The sequence below is a fragment of the Gastrolobium bilobum genome, unplaced genomic scaffold, assembly GCF_033153095.1.
Source record: "Gastrolobium bilobum isolate Gb01-03AN ecotype WA unplaced genomic scaffold, APGP_CSIRO_Gbil_v1 utg26223, whole genome shotgun sequence".
Taxonomy (NCBI): domain Eukaryota; kingdom Viridiplantae; phylum Streptophyta; class Magnoliopsida; order Fabales; family Fabaceae; genus Gastrolobium; species Gastrolobium bilobum.
The window spans coordinates 39,427-52,408 of NW_026895900.1; the positions used below are offsets into that span (position 1 = coordinate 39,427).

General features: G+C 31.2%; 1 protein-coding gene across 1 annotated transcript; it reads left to right on the top strand.

Annotated features, from left to right (window-relative positions):
- Nucleotides 1-255: 255 nt before the first annotated feature.
- On the top strand, nucleotides 256-10,273 carry LOC133296753 (carotenoid cleavage dioxygenase 7, chloroplastic). Its single transcript, XM_061495814.1, has 7 exons — nucleotides 256-1,012; nucleotides 3,143-3,271; nucleotides 3,391-3,522; nucleotides 4,981-5,256; nucleotides 5,487-5,569; nucleotides 5,946-6,260; nucleotides 10,130-10,273. The coding sequence occupies exons 1-7, from the start codon at nucleotides 256-258 to the stop codon at nucleotides 10,271-10,273; spliced, it is 1,836 nt and encodes a 611-aa protein (XP_061351798.1).
- The last annotated feature ends 2,709 nt before the right edge of the window (nucleotides 10,274-12,982 follow it).

Genomic DNA, 12,982 nt, shown 5'->3' on the forward strand with positions numbered 1-12,982 from the left:
AATGCAAGAATTTTGGTGTCCACCACATTTGAAAATGCCGTGTACCCCACATGAACATTAATAGAGCACAAACCAAATTAACCATGCAACCGAAAATGCAAAATCCAGGATGGCAAATCTGTAATTAAATGAAATACACAATGCAATTGCATATAGCAACTATTCAATGTCCATATTTATATAACACATATCCCTTGCCACCTTCGTACACCAACAACACTAGTCTCAATTCCAACGCCTAAGTAACTCCCAAAAATGCAGGCCAAACCAGTCCACACCACCCCATCACACATTCCTCCACCCATAAGGCCACCACCGCCTGTGCACCCACCCCCCTTTTTGCCAGCAACCGTTCCTCGTGCGATATCCATATCCGTACCCGATACCCGTGTGACCGTTCCGGTTCAACCAAGTATAGAGCTTGATGACTCCATAACTGCCTTTTGGGACTACCAATTCCTCTTTGTTTCACAAAGATCTGAAACAACTCAACCCATCACCCTGCGCATCTTGGATGGCGTGATTCCGGCCGATTTTCCCTCCGGTACGTACTATCTAACCGGACCAGGGCTTTTCGCTGATGATCATGGGTCCACGGTGCATCCACTAGATGGTCATGGATACCTAAGAGCATTCACTTTTGATAATGTTACTAAGAAGGTCAAATATATGGCTAAGTACATTAAGACTGAAGCTCAAGTGGAGGAGCATGACCCAAAGACCAACACATGGAGATTTACACATAGAGGTCCATTTTCTGTATTGAAAGGTGGGAGAAAGGTTGGGAATACTAAGGTCATGAAAAATGTGGCAAACACTAGTGTGTTAAGGTGGGGAGAGAAGCTACTGTGTTTGTGGGAAGGTGGGGACCCATATGAGATCGAATCTGGTACGTTGGATACGATCGGGAGGTACAACATGATGGACAGTTGTGATTTGGAAGGGCATGATGAGAATCACGGTGTTGACGTTTGGGAGGTTGCAGCTGGCATATTAAAGCCTATGTTGTATGGTATGTATTAATTGTCTCTTAAGCCTGCATTTGAAGTAAATTTTCAGTACTTACTTCTATATTAAAATTAAGGGACTTATTAAACTTATGTCATATATACAAGTTATAGGTAAAACAAAGTTACGGGAACCATAATTTTTTAAAAAAGAAAAAAAAAAATGAGCACAAAATTCTATGAGTGTGTAACATAAAACAACTATTTTCATAAAATTAAAGATGTGTTGATTTATGTGACATTAAAAATAAAAACATGGGATGGAATAAATATAGGTAAGTAACATATATTTTTCTAATTTTAGTTAGTGTAGCCAGTAATGAAAATTTATCAATGCATTATATATATATATATATATATAAGAGATTAAGTGATGAGTATTGTCATGATTCAAATAGTTAGAACTTTATAACTATTTGCATATAACTGATAATTCGCTTTGCTATTATAGTTAATTACAAATTGATGTATTTCAGAAGTAATGTTACAAAACTTGAAATATTGTTAATAAAGAAGCAATATAATTTTGTTTATATAGACAACTCTCTCTTTATTTCTCCATATATGAACAGAAGAGTTTTAATCATATGCAATAACATACATGGACAAGACATGATAAAATGGGCACATTCAAAGAGAATTCTTTTCCTGTTTCTTATATTAAAAGACAAGCCAAAGGTGACGAAACGGTGTGATTATGATATTGAATAATACTAAGCAACTTGATACTTATTACCAAAAGAATAATAAACAACTTGGGTGGGACTCTAATTAAGCAACCCATAATAGTGCTTCCAATATATTTCCAACATTTTTTTTAAATATGGTTTTATGACACTTTTACTAGCAAAGTTAGTGGCACAAGGTATACATTTTCCAAGGTACATGTTAGCTGGAGTACTTACAAGCTGTGTCTCCTAAAATAGTTTATTCTGAGGATCATTGTAGTTTACCAAGGGAAAATTAGATACAGCTTTTTCTTTTCGGAGCTGTTTGGATGAGTTTTTTTTCTTCAAAAGCTACATTTTTTTAAAAAAAAAAGTACTTCTTATAAAAAATCTGTTTGGATGTCTGCTTTTAAAAAAAACATAAGTCATAAAAAAAGTCAAAAATCTATTTTTTTTAAACTAAAAATTTTACCTTATCAAAAAAGTAGAAGTCAAAAGTTAAATTTTTTTTTTAAATCTAAATAGCTATAACTTTTATAAAAAATACTTTTAAAATAAGAAAGTTATAAAAAGAACTTTTTTGATAAGCCAATACAAACAGGCTCTTAAATTAATTTACGTAAGTTGTACAAAATTGAATTCTACTAATGGATCTTTGCACAAGACAACAAATGTAACAGTTTAATATTCTTAGTAGGTTAATAATATTCTAAAATATTAAAATATTTTATTTGTCTTTGTTTCATTGAATACAGGAGTGTTTAAGATGCCCCCAAGGAGACTCTTGTCTCATTATAAGGTTGATTCTATCAGGAGTAGGCTACTCACTGTGTCATGCAATACAGAAATCAAAATCAAATATATATTTTTTTAAATTTAAATAACTGTAATTTTTATAGAAAAAACCTTTAAAATAAAGAAGTCATAAAAATGACTTTTTTGATAAGTCAATACAAACGGGCTCTTAAATTAATTTACATAAGTTGTACAAAATTGAATTCTACTAATGGATCTTTGCACAAGGCAACAAATGTAACAGTTTAATATTCTTAATAGGTTAATAACATTCTAAAATATTAAAATATTTTATTTGTCTTTGTTTCATTGAATACAGGAGTGTTGAAGATGCCCCCAAGGAGACTCTTGTCTCATTATAAGGTTGATTCTAGCAGGAGTAGGCTATATTCACTGTGTCATGCAATAAAAAAGTCAAAAATCAAATATATATTTTTTTTAATTTAAATAGTTGTAGCTTTTATAAAAAAACTTTTAAAATAAAAAAGTCATAAAAATAACTTTTTTGATAAGTCAATACAAACTCTCTTAAATTAATTTACATAAGTTGTACAAAATTGAATTCTACTAATGGATCTTTGCACAAGGCAACAACAGTTTAATATTCTTAATAGGTTAATAATATTCTAAAATATTAAAATATTTTATTTGTCTTTGTTTCATTGAATACAGGAGTGTTTAAGATGCCCCCAAGGAGACTCTTGTCTCATTATAAGGTTGATTCTAGCAGGAGTAGGCTACTCACTGTGTCGTGCAATGCAGAAGACATGTTACTTCCTCGGAGTATTTTTATATTTAGTGGTAAATAATAAGAACGGAAAATATTCAATTTCCTTTTTATTTAATTACAAGTTTAACTTAATTATTTACCTAGTTCTGATTTTGCAGTTAATTCTTGCTATTTTTTTTTTACTCTGCAGAATATGACAGTAATTTCAATTTAGTACAGAAGAAAGAGTTCAGAATACCAGATCACTTGATGATCCATGATTGGGCTTTCACGGAGACCCACTACATAGTATTTGCCAATCGCATAAAACTTGATGTACTGGGTAAGAATTGATTTGTGCTAATTATTACAAGATTTTCTTCTTTGTTTTGTAGCAAATTTATGAACGTTGCATATCACAAAGTAAATAATCATTTTCCTTATTGATATCAATAATTAGATAAGTCAAGCGGAAAACCTATTTTTCTAATTGAACATATATCCTTTCACATTAATATATTGTGTAGAGTAATTTTAAAATATATATTTCTTGAATCTTAACTTTTATTTAAAAATAATTAATCATATTGTATTACATATTTTTTTAATCATTAATCTACTTTTATCCAATAACTGACATAAATAATAAATTAGAGAAATTAAATATAAATGGGATCAACAATAAAAATTACGAGTAATTTATACTGATGCAAAATGATCATGTACACATACATATATATAGGGAAATGATCATTTTATACTAGTGACATAATAATAAATTTTAAACCAAATATTAGCAATTAATCTACTTGGATCTAACAGTTCTAATTTATTAATCATATGAACCATAAGATTCATATAAGATCAAATAATAAGATTGACAATTTAATTTATATTAGCGTAAAATAATCATATATATATATATATATATATATATATATATATATATATATATATAGGAAAAAGTATTTATACAACTACTTTAAATAAGGTTATCTACGGCTACCATTTATAACTATGTTCTCCCGGGAGAACATAGTTATAACATTAAAGTTGTTTTTTTTCTCTCTACGTCAGCAAACAAATTCTGAAAAGCAACTATGTTCTCCCGAGAGAACATAGTTATAAATGGTAGCTGTAGATAATCTTATCTAAAGTGACTGTAGAAATATTTACCCCATATATATATATATATATATATATATATATATATATATATATATATATATATGGAGTTTGATTTTCTCATGTTGCATGAGAATTGAATTCTCATGTTGTGACTCAACTAGTAGTGGATCCCACATTTATTAAAAAAAGAAAAAAAAAATTTGGCACACAAATAGAAGGTTCACAACATGAGAATTGAATTCTCATGCAGCATGAGAAAATATTTTTCCTATATATATATATATATATATATATATATGGATAGGATAAACTTACACCGGTGTAAGAATAATAAATCTTATACCAATCTTAACGGTTGATTTTCGTGCATCTAACGGTTGAGAGTTATTGGAAATTAAAAATTAATTAATGAGTGAGACCTAATAAATCTTAACCGTTAGATGCAGAAAATCAATGGTTAAGATTAATGTAAGACTTATTATTCTTACACCGATGTAAGATGATCATGCCCCTATATATATATATATATGATAATAATAATTTTAAGTAACCACTTTTGATATAACTCTCCTTGATAGTACGTGCATGGAAACAAAATCACGAGTAAACGAATTTTTTATGGGAAGTTATCTCAATATGTCATAGAATTAACTCTGCCTTAAATATTGTTCAGGATCAATGGGAGCAGTGTGTGGGATATCTCCAATGATATCAGCATTAACAGTAAACCCAAGTAAGAGCACATCGCCCATATACTTGCTTCCTAGGTTCCCACACAAAATTAAAGGCAAAGAGAGAGACTGGAGAAAACCAGTTGAAGCACCTTCACAATTATGGCTAATGCATGTTGGCAATGCCTTTGAAGTTAAACATGCTCATGGGAATTCGGAAATCCAAATACTAGCCTCTGCTTGCTCTTACCAGTGGTTCAATTTCCGCAAGCTATTTGGTATATAGTTTATATACATTGATATATATGCATGTCTGTGCAAAGAGATATTCAAATAAATTCGTGGTTCTACTTGTAAATTTAATTGGCAATTGCTTGGGTTTGACTAAGATTGAATTGGATGGGGTATGAATTTATATAAAAGTAAATAAAAAAAAAATAAAAAAATGACATTCTTAATCATACACACAAGTGTTTCTAATAAAAACTCTCCTTTGGTTAATTTTCAGGATACAATTGGCAAAACCAGAAGCTAGACCCATCAATAATGAATGTAAAAGGTGAAAATGAATTATTGCCTCATCTTATTCAGGTATTGATGCTCCCTCTCCTTTATTCCTTCTCTCACTAATCACTATGTATGTGTTACGTTTCCAACTAGTCTGTCTTTTTTTCTTTTTTCTTTTCCGGGTCATAATTATATAAGGCATGCTTCATTATTTTTTCATCAAAATTATCAATAGTTTCCCGTCAAATATTCAATGAATTTTAAGTCATTTCAAATATTGCTATCATGTTTAAAGGATTAATATGATACCCATTTTGATTTTAACGGCTTTTTTCTTGGAATTAATAAAAGAAATAAAACAAGGCCATATTCAGATTTTAAGAGTTATACATCGTTAATATCTGGGCTTTCCTAGCATTTATATAGCACTTTGCTCAATATGTTATTCAATATAATGCAGGTCTCTATAAAATTAGATTCTGACTACAATTGCCAAGAATGTAACGTAAAGACCATGCAGAAATGGAAGAAATCCTCAGACTTTCCTGCTATCAATCCTGAATTTTCTGGCAAGAAAAACAAATATCTCTATGCTGCAACTACCTTAGGATCTCGCAAAACATTGCCAAGTTTTCCTTTCGATACTGTTTTGAAATTAGATTTAATGAGTGATTCTGTACAAACTTGGAGTGTTGGAAGTAGAAGATTCATTGGTGAGCCTATTTTTGTTCCCAAAGGTGACGAAGAGGATGATGGCTACCTTCTTGTTGTTGAGGTTAGTACGAATTTTATAGGTTCTTTATATATATAAAGAGAAAAAAGTATAGAATGTTACTTTAGATAACTTTGTCTAATGTTCATCGAAACGACGTCGTTTTTTGTTGAAAAATTAAAAATTAGAATGATAAAAACTATTATAACTCTGAAATAAATTAAAATTACAAAAAATCATGATTTCCGCTTCAAAACCACGTCGTTTCGATGAACATTAGATAAAGTTATCTAAAATATACTAGAAAAATCCTGTATAGTGAGGGAATTGTTATGAAAATTCCGTCGCTAATTTCATCCTCGCAACTACTTTCCCTCGCAAACGGTTTTGCGAGGGAAAGTAGTTGCGAGGATGAAATTAGCGACGGAATTTTCATAGCAATTCCCTTGCTATACAGGATTTTTCTAGTAGTTAACTTTAGAAAAACAAACCCATATATAACACATCAGAAAAATATTTCTGCAGTTAATGCATATTGTTGAATAAATAAATAAACTTGATTTAATTAGTTTTTGGTCCATTGGGCTTAGTTATTATTTGGCCCAACTTCTAGAATAATCTTCAAGAGTAGTTTAGCCCAAATTCTAGAGTAATCCACTCTAGATTACTCTATGGAAATATCTAGAATAGTTCAACCTAGAAACTACCATGGAAATATCTAGGCTAGGAAAATTGTGGAGAATTCTAGAGAATGATTTGTAGCCATTAGATGAGAATTGTGTTAGCATAATCCTAGCCATTGGTTAAGGAGGTGCCACTAGTATAAATAGGTGTGTCCTCCATCATTTTGTAATCAAGCCAAAAACTAAAAGAGTTGTATAGTAATAAAAGTGTTCTCTTCCTCCATATCTTTCCAAACCTTTCCTTTTCTCAAATATCCTCCTCCCAACACAGTGGTATCAAGAGCCTTAAGATCCTTTCTAGAGAAATGGCTAGTAGCAACATGGTTCCTTTCCAAGTCCCTATGCTCACCAAGAGCAACTATGATAATTGGAACATCAAGATGAAGGCCCTCCTTGGATCACAAGATGTGTGGGAAGTGGTAGAGAAAGACTACGATGAGCCAAAAGAAGGAGTCACTCTATCCCAAACTCAAAGGGATAGCTTGAAGGATTCAAGAAAGAGAAACAAGAAAGCTCTCTATCTCATCTATCAAGGATTGGATGAAGATGCTTTTGAGAAGATTTCGGAGGCAGCCACCACAAAAGAAGCATGGGAGAAGCTACAAACCTCTTACAAGGGGGCTGAGCCGGTCAAGAAGGTACGTCTTCAAACTCTAAGAAGTGAGTTTGAAACTTTACACAAGAAAGATGCCGAAAGTATCTCCGATTATTTTTCTAGAGTCTTGACGGTGACTAATCAATTAAAAAGAAATGGTGAAAAGATAGATGATGTTAAAATTATGGAGAAAATTTTGCGATCTTTAGATTCAAAATTCGATCATATTGTCACTGTCATAGAAGAAACAAAAGATTTGGAAGCTATGACAACAGAGCAACTCTTGGGCTCCTTACAAGCATATGAGGAGAAGCAAAAGAAGAAGCAAGGGGTTGGTGAACAGTTACTCAAGACACAACTCAACTTCAAAGAAAAGGAAGAAGACTTTGGCAACACAAGAGGACGAGGAGGATATCGTGGTCGAGGAAGAGGTCGTGGACGTGGAAGTATAGGCTTCAACAACAATTATGCCAATGAAGATCGAGGAAAAAGCTCAACAAGAGATCGTGGAAGAGGTAGCTCGCAACCAAGACGTGACAAGTCTCAAATCAAATGCTACAGTTGTCAAAGGTTCGACCATTATGCTTATGAATGTAGAACTCCTACAACGAAAATTGAGGAGAAGACGAACTATGTGGGGGAAAGGAGTCAAGAAGATTGCACTATGTTAATGGTACGCAATGACAATATAGGAGAACAAGAGAATACATGGTATCTAGACTCAGAATCAAGCAATCCAAAATCAGAATTCGATATCCAAAATGAATTGGAGTCAGAGAAATCAGAGACTATGGGAGAAGAAGAACATCAAGAAGAAACTGAAGCTGAAGTTGATAATATTGATGATATGGAAGAAGATACAGAAGCTACTGAGTGGATAAATAAATCTGATTTGATGAAAGAATATGAAGAAAAAAGAGGAGGAGAAGGTGACAACGAGCGTAGTGGTGATCCTGACGACGTTGGTGACGATGATGAGGAACGTAAGGAAGAAGAGGAGAATGAAGCAGTACTAACACTGGCAGAATCAAAGATAGAACCCCAAAGAAATTTCATATTGGATGAAAGAATGACAACCAAGAAAAAGCATATAGCAACTGAAGAAATAAAAGTTGAAGACGTATTCTCAGAAGGGCAAACAGTTCAAGATGGAAATGATCAAACTCCTCCAACAACTCTTGCATCTACACCAACAACAGGAAGAAGCAACAACAACAAAGAAATTAAACAGAAAGTGAAACCAAGGAGCAGTAGCAACAAGTCAGGGGAAGTACCAACAAAGAAGACAAACAAAGGAGAAATAATTCCAATAAAAGAAAAATAAACTCTCGTTGATGTGCCAGAAAAGCAAAAGAAAGAAGATATTTTGGAGAATGAGCAAAGGGAAAAACCAAGGATTACTTGGTCAAATTTAGCAGAGATCGTGTATGTACCGGAGACGCCACAAACACCGATAAAGATTGTTTATCTTCCACCAATCCCAAAGCCACCGGACAAATGTGTTCCACAAAATATGATTGGTTTACAAAATCAAGTTTAAGGGGGTGTTGAATAAATAAATAAACTTGATTTAATTAGTTTTTGGTCCATTGGGCTTAGTTATTATTTGGCTCAACTTCTAGAATAATCTTCAGGAGTAGTTTAGCCCAAATTCTAGAGTAATCCACTCTAGATCACTCTATGGAAATATCTAAAATAGTTCAACCTAGAAACTACCATGGAAATATCTAGGCTAGGAAAATTGTGGAGAATTCTAGAGAATGATTTGTAGCCATTAGATGAGAATTGTGTTAGCATAATCCTAGCCATTGGTTAAGGAGGTGCCACTAGTATAAATAGGTGTGTCCTCCATCATTTTGTAATCAAGCCAAAAACTAAAAGAGTTGTGTAGTAATAAAAGTGTTCTCTTCCTCCATATCTTTCCAAACCTTTCCTTTTCTCAGTATCCTCCTCCCAACACATATAAGTTATTTACATTTACTTTCAAAACGACATCATTTTGGGATTGAAAGATTAAAAAATTATAATTATAGAGATTATAATAATCCTGAAATAAATTAAAATTACTAAAACACTATGATTTCTGCCCAAAACGACGTCGTATTAGACTTACTACAGATATGCAGAAAAAGCGAACCCATAAAATATTATTTAAAAAATTCAATATAATAACAAATAACAAATTTCGGATAACTGTCTAGCTTCGTGAAAGAATATACGTTGTAAAGAGTAATTTAATAAGAATGACGAAAGTTACTATTATTATTATTATTATTTTGTTTTCATAATTAGTTGTTTCCGTAACTCTGTTTCCCTTTAAACATAATTTGGAAGTTATACTTATAATCAATTTTATGATTTTTGGATCAAAATCAAATCAACGACTAATCGTTGATTTGATTTTAATCTAACAACTATAAAAATAATTGTAAGAGAAAAGAAATTGTAAATATAATATCACCCATATAAATTTATCTACACTTAAAACTTGTTTAATTATAATTTAAATTGGAGATTGACTATTTTGTAAAAGAGTTTTTGTTCAGTATTTCCAAAAAAAAAAAAAGAGTTTTTGTTCAGTAAGCAGAAGGCTTTGTAGGTGCTTTACGAATTATAAAAGTTTCTAATGATTACATTAATTATTTGTTTTGCAGTACGCTGTTTCAATGCAGAGATGTTATCTCGTTATCTTGGACCCAAAAAGGATAGGAGCAGCCAATGCCCTTGTCTCAAGACTTGAAATTCCAAGGCACTTAAATTTCCCCCTAGGTTTTCATGGTTTCTGGGCAGCTAGCTGAAATCTAAAATTAAATAATTTTAAGATTTCTTTATAGTGAAAAGAAATTCCATTCAAGCATCTTACAATTGATTGTAGTTATATGAATATGTAAAGAAATATTTAATTACTTTTTTTATATTGGAAATATTTAAGAGTTTATCGTTTCTTCAACAACCCTAAAACTACGTCACGAGGGTTGAAAATTAATGAAGGTTATTTTGGTATATTTTATTTTATATTTTTGAAAAAAAAATTTGTAAAATTCATACAACAAAAAAACAAATAAATTTTCTAAAATATCTTCCATTAATTCTCTCAATTGCCAAAAAATGACATAGTTTTAGAATTGGTAGAGATAATTCTATTTCCTATGATAAGAGAATTTTTTTTTTTAATTTTTAATCATATATTAATAGAAAAAGTATTTATCTAAAATGACAAATATGACATAAGACCCTTCACCCAAAACAGGAATTAGAGTCACTTATTTTAGTCTATTTTGGCGGTTCAAATGGACTCTAAACAATACAGTGGCCATTCCAAAACCAACTTTGAATGTGGTGTCGTTAAATATTTTGACCACTGTTTTCAAAACCAGTCGAATAACCGACACCAGAAACAAACCGCCACTATATATAACTAACCACCTTAGAGTAGTATGATAGAATAAATCGTTTAATATTTAAAAAGACGGTCTATAAGCATTGGCCACTGAATTGTTGAATTCATCGAAGGGAAAAGTATTTCTATGCACAAAATAACGTCGTTTTATGTTTATTAGAGATAATTTACTTCATTGACCTGAGAAATATTTTACCCTTCATTAAAATTATATAATTTGAATTAAATATTTGCGGTGGTTTGGATGATTATTTACTTTATAAGAAATTTCATTATTTATAATCAAATCTGTTATTATAATATTAAATATATAAAAAATAAAATATAATTATAAAATAAATACAAATAATAAAAATCAATTTAGAAAGTCTAACATTAAAAATTAATAGATCAAAATATATGACTAAAACAAAGTTATTAAGTCTCTTACAAATTAATCATAAAAGTAATTAATGTTAATACAACTATATATATATTTAAACATAAATAATCTAATATAGCTGATGAATAGCATGATATGAAGAAAGTTGGCTAGGAGAATTTAGCTCGGTTAACTGCATTAACATAAGTAATCTGGTGTTAATATTGTGCTTAAAACAATATAGAAGTCATTATTGAATAGGAAACTATGGAAAATGCATGAAATACAATACAACATACAATAAAAAATAATAGGTAATAAAAACAGAAAAATGATAGGAAAAAAAATGAAAGTATAAGGTAAAAGTATACCTTGGTCCTTATAATTATCGAACACTCTCTTATCCTTTTATGCAATGGGACTTCAATTTTATAGTAGGATTTCAATATCTACAAGCAATATATAGTATAGAAAACATGATAATAGTTAGATGTAAAATTAGATAACAATTTTTAGAACTTGATTCCTACAACTACAACACTAATTTAGAACTGTCCCTTTGGGTATTCCTCCTTGCTGCTAGGTTCCAAGGCTTGCCATGAGAAATTACAAGTCAGAAATGTTTAATTTTGGTTAGTCTTATGAGATTCCTTTGAAAACAATGTATATTATTTATATATATATCCTTTAAGCAAGATACTTTGCAATCCCAAAAAAAAAAAAAAAACCTTTACTCGTAGCAGCAAGGAGGAATACCCAACGGAATTGGCATTAACACCAAACTTTAACAGGGGCTGAAAGCTCAAACAGCAATATGTATTAGGTGCAATACTTTTGAGTTAATTAATATGAAATATATATGTAATTGACCTTAGAGTCAATCAAACAAAGAGATGATAAGATAATTGGGATTATAAATTATTTCATGATCGTACTTGAAATTATTGTATAACGAAAAAAGAACACAAAACCAACATGACCCAAAGAGACATGCATTTGGTTATTTGTAAAACAGAAGAAAACCAAACTTAGTTCACTTTCATGATCAAGAGGAACATAAAATTATTTGTAAAACAGAACATAGCAAAACACAAAACCATATTTAGAGGTTAAATGCTAGCTAAGAAATTGCCCAAAATAATGATGCTTAAGATGGTGGTGTTAAGAAACACTAGATATCTAGTAGGAAAATAATCCTACTGGGTATAAGCTAAAGACACCTCCATGAACAAGGACAAAATGATTGTTCTCAAGTTCATCAACCTTTACACCCTGTCCAAATTGAAAATCTGCATGTATAAGCTGAAGAAAATACAATAACAAAGATGATAGGGAAAGGAAAACAATGAAGAACTCTTAATATTTGAATTACAACAAATAATATGCTGACTTTTTCACCCCACAACTAGCAAAGATAACATGAATGTATTAACTGTTATTCAGACAGTGGGTGATATTAGAAATCACTAAGAGGTTTGAACCCGTGTATAAAGCATACGAGATTAATAATCACAAAACACAGCGCAATAGTAAAATTAAGAACAGACTCACAGTATTGGAGATAATGGAACAGAATGATCAATGTATGCAGGATAGTGTAGGAAATCTGAGCCCACAGAAAGTGTCTCCTTAAGACAATTTTCCCCTTCACTGATGCTAAAGGTTGATGGACACATGTCTCCCAAGATAGAAAGGATTGCGTCTGAAGATTGGTGGCACTACCAGTCAACAGCCCGAATGAACACA